Genomic DNA, 10795 nt, shown 5'->3' with positions numbered 1-10795 from the left:
CTCAAAAAAAAAAAAAAAAAACTCAGAGGTAACTGAGTCCAAATCCTGGCTCTGACTCCGACTTAGATGTGTGATCCTGGGGGAACCACTGAACCTCTCTGAGTGATGAGTCTCAACATGCAGCAAAAAAACAGGTCCTGAAAGGTTCTGGAAGCAGAGGTTTGAATCAGATGGCTCAGATGTCACCTCCCGGGCCCACATACTCAGAAAAGGCCAAATACTGTGTGAGTCTGAGAATAACTAGTTGGTACCAGTGTACAAGCTACAAGTTAAGTTTTACTCTTTTTTTCTCTTCTTTTCTGGAATACTTCTTAAATGATGTAATATATCCCCTATGGACCATTAATTTGAACATAGTTGTTTTAAAGAATAAAGATCACCCAGGCACAGTGACTCACCCCTGTAATTCCAACATTTTGTGAGGCCAAGGTGGGAAGACCGCTTGAGGCCAGAAGTTTGAGACCAGCCTGGGCAACATAGTTAGACCCCATCTCTTAAATAAATAAATAAAATAAAACAAATAAATATAAATAATAAAATAAGCTGGGTGTGGTGGCACACGCCTGTAATCTCAGCTATTCTGGAGGCTGAATGAAGCAAGAGGATCATTTGAGCCCAGGGGGTTGAGATCAACACATAAGACCCCATCTCTTAAAAAAAAAAAAAATTATTTGGATGTGGTGGCACGTGCCTGTCATCCCATCCCACATCTCAGTTACTTGGGGGGCTGGGGCAGGAGGATCGCTTGAGCCTCGGAGTTTGAGGCTGCAGTAAGTTGTGATCTCACCATACTCCAGCCTGGGCGACAAAGCAAGACCCTGTTTCAAAAAAAAAAAAAAAATCCTGGGCAACACAGCAAGACCCCATCTCTACAAAAAATACAAAAATTAGCTAGGTGTGGTGGTGCAAGCCTGTAATCCCAGCTACTCGGGAGGCTGAGATGGGAGGATCACTTGAACCTGGGAGACAGAGGCTGCAGTGAGCCAAGATCCTGTCACCACACTCCAGCTTGGGTGACAGAGCAAGACCCTGTCTAAAAGAACAAACAAACAAAACAAAGAAAAGAAAAATCACTTGTAATTTTTTTCTTTTTTAAGTGAGACATCAGAAGGAACTGGACCCTCCCATCCCCAATCCGAAGAGGACAGGGGTCGAGGCTACTCCCTGCACAAATGCTTAGGGGCTCCCTGAATGTGCAAGAGGCAGGACAATGGTTTGGCGCCAAATGCCGCCATCACGGGGACAGGCTGGGTTGCTCTTTTCCCAAAGGTACAAATGTGTTTAAAAAGCAAATGATAGGCCGGGTGCGGTGGCTCAAGCCTGTAATCCCAGTACTTTAGGAGGCCAAGACGGGCAGATCACGAGATCAGGAGATCGAGACCATCCTGGCTAACACGGTGAAACCCCATCTCTACTAAAAATACAAAAAAAACTAGCCGGGCGAGGTGGCGGGCGCCTGTAGTCCCAGCTACTCGGGAGGCTGAGGCAGGAGAATCACTTGTACCTGGGAGGTGGAGGTTGCAGTGAGCTGAGATCGTGCCACTGCATTCAAGCCTGAGCAACAAAGCAAGACTCCATCTCAAAAAAATAATAATAAAATAAAAATAAAAAGCAAATGACCAGGACACTTAGTGCGTGGAGAGTCAGGGCAAGTGACTCAGACGGAATGTCAAGGGAATCAGGTTCCGGCCACTCCCTGCCCACACAGGGACCAGCACTTTGCACAAGCCCCTTGTGGCAGGTGCAACATGACCTGAGTCAAATCCCAGGCTGATCACTCTGCTTTGAAGGAAATGAGGGCAGGGGGCAGACCCTCATCAGCATTCTTTCACCCAAAACCCGGCTGATTTAACTGTTTCCCAAGCCTGCCCTCAAAAGGAAGTCCTTTTCGAAAGGAAGGGCTAAGTGAGAGAAGAGAGGAGTCAGTGAGAAAGTAGTGGGCATGTAGATGACTGACGCTCACATTATCTGAGCTGCGTCCACTGCCCAACTCTCCGTTCCTCACACCGGCAGTTTCCAGGCCCAGGAGAAAGCTGGCAAAGCCCACCACCTTGGGAACAACTCTATTATACAAACACTTTTCCAACAAGGCTAAAGTCGGCCGGGTGTGATGGCTCATGCCCGTAATCCCAGCACTTTGGGAAGCTGAGGGAGGCAGACTGCTTGAGGCCAGAAGTTTGAGACCAGCCTGGGCAATATAGCGAGACCCCCATCTCTACTAAAAATACAAAAATTTGCCAGGTGTGGTGGTGTATGCCTGTGGTCCCAGTTATTCAGGAGGTGGGAGGTGGGAGGATCCCTGAGCCCAGGAAGGTCAAGGTGGGAGGATCACCTGAGCCCAGGAAGGTCAAGGCTGCAGTGAGCTGTGATCACATCACTGTAATCCAGCCTGAGTGATAGAGTGAAACTCTGTCTCATAAAAAGCAAAAATAAAAAACAAAGTTAAAGTCTCCACTTCAACTTCCTTTCTCAGAGCCTCCACCAATGGTCTTGAAAAAAAAAATATATATATATATATATCTCTACACACACACACACAGATACATACATATATATATATACACACACACACATTTCTTTTGCAAGTCCTTTTTTTTTGAGACAGAGTCTCCCTCTGTCGCCCAGGCTGGAGTGCAGTGGCGCAATCTCGGCTCACTGCAACCTCCGCCTCCCGGGTTCAAGTGATTCTCCTGCCTCAGCCTCCCGAGTAGCTGGGATTACAGGCGCCTGCCACCACGCCTGGCTAATTTGTTTGTACTTTAGTAGAGACGGGATTTCACCATGTTGGTCAGGCTGGTGTCGAACTCCTGACCTTGTGATCTGCCTGCCTCGGCCTGCCGTTGGGATTACAGGCGTTAGCCACCACACCTGGTGCAAGTCCTTTTTAAAAATGCTTTTCACAATTTCAAAACAAATTAAAATGCAACTTGATAAAGTACACCCATATGCATACTGCACACACATGCATGCACTCACACACACACACGCACGCACACATATGAGTTTCTATGCAAAGACCATCTCTGGAAAAGAACATAAAGAAACCAAGACCAAAACTGGAACAAAAACTCTGGAACAAAACTGGGTGGTGGGAGACTTATTTTCCATAGTATATTTTTTTGTACCGTGAACATATGTTTCATGTTCAAAAACCCCAAAAACCTCCTTTTTTAGAATGCCTTAAAGAACTGACTTAGTAAACAACGCAAAGGTAAACTACAATTTTAGAACGAGTCTCTCTTCCCCTGTAATTCTGGAAGGAGCCTTTTTGTCTAATTGCATACTACCGCCCCTAAGGAAGCGACTGTATTTTCACTTCATGGCTGCGGTTGGACCATCTAAATATTAAACATCCTGCTTTCTTTTAAATTCATTGTGAAGCATTCCCCTATGTGGGCTTCTGTAAATAGCTCCTAGCGTGCCGACTTTATTGAGTATCTCCCCTTCTCCGGAGCCTCACGGCACCCTGCCAGAGCCTTGCACCATCGTGCCTCTGTTTCCCCGATCCACCCCAAGGACGGCCTCCAACAGGGTTTCTTACAGGACTGGATGCTTAGGTGAGCCACTGCCTCCAACCTCCCACTCAGTGGGCCGGGATGGGTTGACCCAGCTCCTGCACCCCGAGAGCCTGGTGTCACTCCCCCACCCATCACACCATGCAGATGTCCCACGGGTATCTCACGGTGTCACCACAGAGTGTGCTATGGCATGGCATGCTGCACTGGAGGAGCGTAGCCAGGACCCGGAAGGGGGAGCAGGTCCTGTGGCCCTCGTCCTGGCCCAGCTGCACGCGAGGTGCCTGCGGTGACGTCAGGTGACTCTACTCTCAGTATCCATTCCCGAGACCGCCCCGGTCAGCCTTACCCTCCATGGGAAATACTGGTCCTCCAGGCGACCGATTCCCAGGCAGCCTCGGATGTTCTTGCCCCATACAAACAGCTCTCCTTTGTCTGCAAAGGGAGGAAAACAAGGGTTGGTTGGCACTGTGTGAAGAACAAGTCTCCAAGGAGAGGATGGGTCATGAGAACAAGCTTTCTAGAACCAGATACCTACAGAGCCCACTGTTCAGCTTTTACCAGGCGTTCATGCTTTCTTTGAAGGCAAAAATAAGGGTCTGAGATGCTATCTCCATATCGAAAACAGGTCCAAACGCCCAGGACTTCTGCTGTATCCACCCATGTGGGAGATGAGCACGTAAATGAAGATGGGGGCTGGGGTGGTGCATGGAGCTGAGGTCTGGGGGTGGTGGACAGTGCTGGGGGTGGTGTATGGAGCTGGGGCCTGGGGATGGTGCACGGGGCTGGGAGTGGTGCATGGAGCTGGGGTCTGTGGGTAGTGGACGGGGCTGGAGGTCACTGGTGCACACAGCCCACTCTGCTCACCCCTTGTGCCCCGCCTACAATCATGTGCCACCAAACTCCGCCCTCCACAAATCCTGGTGACATCCTGGGCTTCCTGATTTGACAGTGAAAAGTAGGACAATTTGTCATTCCTGGATTGACTGTCCATATCTTGGGAGTATTTGGCCACAGGGCATCTAATGACCGAGTGCCTGCTTGTGCTGGGTCTAGGTCTGTGTTCCAGGAGCTGGGGACAGGCTGGAGATGGAACAGACAAATGATTTTAATATATGTTTGCAAACTGTAAAAACTGTCAGGAAGAAAAAGTACAGGATGCTGTAAGAGGTCAACCCAGGAGATGGCCTCTCTTAGCCTGGCCTTCAGGTAGGATTCTGTCTGCACCAGCTGGGGCACTCCTCGGCCCATGTCACCACCGGCTGTCAGGCAAAAGGCTTGGATCATGGGAGGCAGAGGAAGTGACATGGAAAAGCCAAGACTACAGGACACGGGGTTGATGAAGTACGGAATAATTACAAGCTATCTTAGCCCCCCTGATCTGAGCGTGCCCCTTGTCCTCCACACTCAGACCTTTAGTTTTTTTGTGCGTGTGTTTTTGTTTGCTTTTGAGACAGGGTCTCACTCTGTTGCCTAGGTCTCACTCTGTTGACTTTAGCCTTGTTGGAAAAGTGTTTGTATAATAGAGTTGTTCCCAAGGTAGTGGGCCTTGCCAGCTTTCTCCTGGGCCTGGAAACCGCCAGTGTGAGGAATGGAGAGTTGGGCAGTGGACGCAGCTCAGAGGCTGTGACGCAGTGGCACAAACACCGCTCACTGCAGCCTTGAAGTCTCAAACTCAAGCAGCAATCCTTCCATCTCAGCCTCCAGAGTACTGGGACTACAGGCGTGTACCACCACACCCAGCTAATTTCTGTATTTTTTGTAGAAACAGAATCTCACTATGTTGCCCAGGCTAGTCTCGAACTCCTGGGCTTGAGGAGTGCTGGGATTACAAGCATGATCCACTGCATCCAGCTAGACCTCGGGTGTTTAACAGAACAATTTGGTCTGGCTCCCCAAAATGCTAGCAGACCACAGGATAAACCAATCAACTCCAATTCCCAGATGGCTATCTGCAAATGCCAGGCACACAGGCAGGAAGACAGCCACGCTCTGTCTACCAACAGGCAGTAATTCACCCTTAGAAGGAGGCCTGTTGGGTCTCGGGGAGAAATCCAGAAAGGAATTTCATTTCGCTGTGACCTGAAATGGCTACATGGCATGAGGGCAAATAGAAAAGCCTCTGCTCTAATCAAACACTTCACACAGATTTCTAAACACACGACTCTGCCCATAGTTTAGGCCTTAAGAACTTTCTGGAAAGTAGATATTTGTTTCTCCAAAAATTAGTCCATATGACTCTTACTTGCCAAATCAAAGTAGCTTTAAGAATTCATGACACCAAATTAGCCGGGCATGTTGGAGGGCGCCTGTAATCCCAGCTACTCGGGAGGCTGAGGCAGGAGAATCGCTTGAACCTGGGAGGTGGAGATTGTGGTGAGCCAAGATTGTGCCATTGCACTCCAGCCTGGGCAACAAGAGTGAGGCTCTGTCTCAAAAAAAAAAAAAAAAAAAAAAATACATGAGACCTACACTCAGCTGCAAATGCAAGTGGCCGCTCTGGCTGGGCAGTGGCAAGGAATTCTCTGGCTTAGTCATGACCACTGTGACTTCAGTGCTTCAACCTAGATCCAGACAAAACTCCAGCCGACAGCCGTAACAACCCAGGCCTGCCTGTTTGACGGCCTCTGAAGCCTGGAATTCAGACAATAAGGGAATAGCAGTTAGGACCCTGGTACAGAGGGCGGGCAACTGAGACAGGCCCCACGTGGGAATGAGGCCAGAGAACTCAACTGAAGATGACACGAACTGACTGTTCCAGCCCAGATGTTTGAAAAGAAAACAATTACTTGCCATGAGATGAAAAGATTCTTTTAATTGCAAGGAAATAACTAATTTACTTGAGAATCACAGAATGAAATTAATTCAGGACGGTTTGACTATTCGAGTCAACTAGAGAGCAGCAAATTGAATCCACAGTAACCGTGGTGGAGTAGGAGATTTAACCAAGAAAAGGACACATTCCTTACCCTTACCCTGCAGGGTAAGCGGATATTCTGTGGCTTTGTAATCTGGCAGGCCTTTGGGAAAAACCTCCATTTCACTCTCCCCTTTCATCACTCTCTGCCCCAGCACTTTGGAGAAACCAGTAGATTTACCTCTGTGAAACCACGGGACAGTGTGACAAATCGGCCTTTTGCCATCCCATATCCTGGGTCAGCTCAGGGTCTGCGCTCGGCTGGGGAGTAGTGGGATTAAGCCCCACACAATCACTTCCTAATCACCCACCCGTGGATCCGCCAAGCCTCTGCTGGTTTCCTCTGGCACCCAACATACTCGCGGTGCCCCTTCCTACCACCAACGGGTGCTCTCTTGAGAAAACGCATGTTCACATTAGCCTACCCACAAACCAAACAAACCAAACCCAAAACTCCAGGGGGGAAAACAGGAAACATTATACCCTCGAGGCAAACAACTTCTCGTTTAGCCCTCACTTGAGTTATCAGTACAAAGGCGCCGTTCTGTTGGATGGGTGGAACCTGAGAGCTGCCTGCAGTTTGGGGTTGAACTTGAGAGAGAGAGAACCTCTGCCGGGCTTACATCAGGGCCGTCGGGCTTGGTCACTTACTGGTCAGTGCAGCAAAGTGGCTGAGTCCACATCGGATGCGGGAAACCTGGATTTCTGGGTTGAACTCCGTCAAGCCAAAGAGACTGGGTGGAATCATTTCAGGGACAGCACTTTCCACTAGGTTTGGGCCTTTCCCAAGAATTCCATAGCCCCAGACAAAAACATGCCCTTCTCCTACATTACAGTAAAAACAAGGGTCAGTAAGTCCATCCAAGTAAGAACCCTCCCTCACCAGAAACTCCAACCACACCACCAAGGTTTATGACATCCACACGATTTTTTTTGTTGTTGTTCTTTTTTTTTTCCTCCTTGCTTGGTAAGAATGTGCAGACAGAGATTTAGAATAATTCACTCTCCCCCGCTTAAATTCTTGCTGGGGGAGTCTGTCTCGCCAGCTCTCCTGGCTCAGAACACAAACTTCCCACATCTTGAGAGTTAGTAACCTGGAGGGGATCAGTGCATAAATCAGCCAGAAAACCCATACGAATACCAGAGAAGGGAGGATGTCTTCTCCCCCTAATGACAGCTCTGTGTTTTGCACTGATCGGAAGAGCAAAGCCAAACACATCAACAATGTCTGGCCAGATTCTTAAAACTCTTAGAAATGATGTTTTGGATACAGAAAGTTTAATATTCATCAGTGGTGCCAGTCCAAAGCTAAAGGCTGTTCTCCCATCTGCCTTTGATTTTTTGGCTGGAGAAGGCAGAGCTGGAGTCTCTCTGGCCCCGGTTAAGGGAGGGGAATGAAGTAGTTCGCTCTCCACTCCAGAGGTTTGCTCTAGGATGACTCAGCTCTGTGGTTATGTGTCTAAAGATAAATGGTGGGCTATCTGCTTTTTGTTAAGAACTTTATTCACACCCTGTAATGACTGAGCTCAATCCAAGGACATCTTCCCATGGCCATAGTTCCTTCCTTTTTTGAAACAGGGTCTCGCTCTGTTGCCCAGTGCAGTAGCATGATCATAGCTCACTGCAGCTCGAACTCCTGGGTTCAAGAGACCTTTCTGCATCAGCCTCCTGAGTAGCTGGGATTACAGGCGTGCACCACCATGCCGAGCTAATTTTTCATTTTTTCTTTTTCTTTTTTTATTGAGACAGAGTCTCGCTCTATCACCCAGGCTGGAGTGCAATGGTGCAATCTCGGCTCACTGCAACCTCTGCCTCCTGGGTTCAAGTGATTCTCCCACCGTAGCCTTCCAAGTAGCTAGGATTACAAGCATGCACCACCATGTCTGGCTAATTTTTCTATTTTTAGTAGAAACAGGGTTTCACCATGTTGGCCACGATGGTCTTGAACTCCTGACCTCAGGTGATCCGCCTGCCTTGGCTTCCCAAAGTGCTGAGATTACAGGTGTGAGCCACCACACCCAGCCTTCCAGCTAATTTCTCCACTTTTTGGTAGAGATAGGGTCTCGTTATGTTGCCCAGGCTAGTCTGGAACTCCTGGCCTCAAGCGATCCTCCTGCCTCAGTTGCCCAAAGTACTGGGATTACAGATGTGAGCCACCACACCCAGCCACGTTACCCTCCTGAGGCTGAGGTCTACAGCCTGCAAATCCAATGGACACTGACCACTTCCTATGCAATCTACCTACAGCTTCCCAATGAACCACCGGAAAGAAGGCCTCACCGTTTAACACTGCACAGCCCGTGCCACCGCACGCAGCCTGTCGCACCTTCCCCACTCCTGAGAAGTGTAAGCACCGGGGCACGTTCACCTGAACCAAAGAAAGGAGCCACACTGTTAGGAAAGCAAACCAGTAAGGACCGGGAAGTGTTCTGGTCTTAGGTACAGAGTAGCTGAGTCCCAGTTCATTCATTCACTCCAGAGATGCTTCCTGAACATCACATGCCAAGCATTATACTAGGGGCTGGGGTATAACGGTAAGCAAAAGAGACCCAGTTTCCATGCTCAGAGAGTTGTAGTCTAGTGGAGGAGGCAGATGTCAACCAAAGATAACATGAAATGACATCTGTGGCCAGGTGTGGTGGCTCACGCCTGTAATCCCAGCACTTTGGGAGGCCGAGGCAGGCAGATCACTTGAGATCAGGAGTTCGAGACCAGCCTGGCCAACATGGTGAAACCCCGTCTCTATTAAAAATACAAAAACTAGCTGGGCGTGGTGGCAAGTGCCTGCAGTCCCAGCTACTCAGAGGGCTGAGCCAGGAAAATCGCTTGAACCCAGGAAGTGGAGGTTACAGTGAGCTGTGATCACACCACTCACTCCATCCTGGGTGACAGAGCAAGATCCTATCTCTAAATAAATAAATAAAGTGTATTGTTTTAATCTGCTAAGTATTGGGGCCTTTTGTTATGTGGCAATATATAACAATGGCATGCCACTGGATCTGTCCCCCACAGGAAGGCCATGGGTGACATTTCTCTCAGGCCTTGGTAGCTGGGAGAGCCATACTTCTCCCCAACACCTTATTTGCCGTTTATCTTACGGAAACAAAGAATCATTTAAATGGCCATGTTTCTTCTTTGCTTTCCCTACTAGGAAGCTCACAGCCAAATTTGCAACCACTTCTAGCTACTGTACCTGACCACAGGGGAGGCTTTTAAAAATCTTATTAGCTGACCTTTACTTTCCCTTTGTGCAGATTTCTCTATTAACACATATTTAAAACCCTGCTGTATGTTGTCAGAAATTTGATCATATCAAGGAATGTAGTATGTTTATTTATTAGAGATGGGATCTCACTATGGTGCCCAGGCTGGAGTCCAGCAGCTACTCAAAGCAGCATGATCACAACACACTGCAACCTCAAACTGCAGCACTGCACCAGCCAGGTACAGCAGTGGTCATGCCTATAATCCCGGCAGTTTGGGAGGTTGAAGTGGGAGAATAGCTTAAGGACAGGAGTTTGAGACCAGGCTGGGCAAAAAAGCGAGACCCTGTCTCTACAACAAAATTTTTTGTAAATTAGCTGAGTGTGATGGTGTGCACCTATAGTCCCAGTTACTAGGGCGGCTGAGCCGGGAAGATTGTTGGAGCCAGGAGTTTGAGGCTGCAGCGAGCTATGATAGCACTCCAGTCTGGACAACAAAGTGAGACCCTATGTCTAAAAAAAAACAAAACCAAAACCAACAAACAAATAAACAAAAAACTAGCCATTGGCAATATGGGGTTGTTTGGAGGAGTCATTAAAATGTTCTGAAATTAGATAGTGGTAACAGTTGCACAGCCTTGTGAATATGTTAATACTAAAATCCACTAAATTGTAAACTTTAAAATGGTGAATTATGGTGTGTGAATCATATCTCTATTTTTCGAATTGGCCGTTAGTTGGTAATTGTGGAACATGAGTGATGGGACGAAAGAGATTAGTTACACAATTGACATGGTTTGGATCTGTGTCCCCACCCAAATCTCACGTTGAAATGTAAACCCTGGCTGGGCGCGGTGGCTCATGCCTGTAATCCCAGGACTTTGGGAGGCCGAGGCAGGCGGATCACAAGGTCAGGAGATCATCCTGGCTAACACGGTGAAACCCTGTCTCTACTTAAAAAAAATACAGGCCAGGCGCGGTGGCTCAAGCCTGTAATCCCAGCACTTTGGGAGGCCGAGATGGGCGGATCACGAGGTCAGGAGATCGAGACCAGCCCGGCTAACACGGTGAAACCCCGTCTCTACTAAAAAAATACAAAAACTAGCCGGGCGAGGTGGTGGGCGCCTGTAGTCCCAGCTACTCGGGAGGCTGAGGCAGGA

At 48.4% G+C, this 10795-nt stretch overlaps 1 protein-coding gene across 1 annotated transcript in view; it reads right to left on the bottom strand.

Moving 5' to 3' along the window:
• Positions 1 to 10795, bottom strand: part of WBSCR16 (Williams-Beuren syndrome chromosome region 16) — a 38636-nt gene that overhangs the window by 8568 nt on the left and 19273 nt on the right. Inside the window, exons 8-10 of the mRNA XM_011932059.1 lie at positions 8713 to 8800; positions 7084 to 7257; positions 3865 to 3950 (exon numbers count right to left, since the gene is read on the bottom strand). Coding sequence (XP_011787449.1) covers positions 3865 to 3950; positions 7084 to 7257; positions 8713 to 8800 — 348 coding nt within the window. The remainder of the gene's footprint in view (positions 1 to 3864; positions 3951 to 7083; positions 7258 to 8712; positions 8801 to 10795) is intronic.

This window comes from Colobus angolensis, unplaced genomic scaffold, assembly GCF_000951035.1.
Source record: "Colobus angolensis palliatus isolate OR3802 unplaced genomic scaffold, Cang.pa_1.0 Scaffold122, whole genome shotgun sequence".
Classification (NCBI taxonomy): Eukaryota; Metazoa; Chordata; class Mammalia; order Primates; family Cercopithecidae; genus Colobus; species Colobus angolensis.
This window is presented reverse-complemented; position numbering and strand designations above follow the sequence as displayed.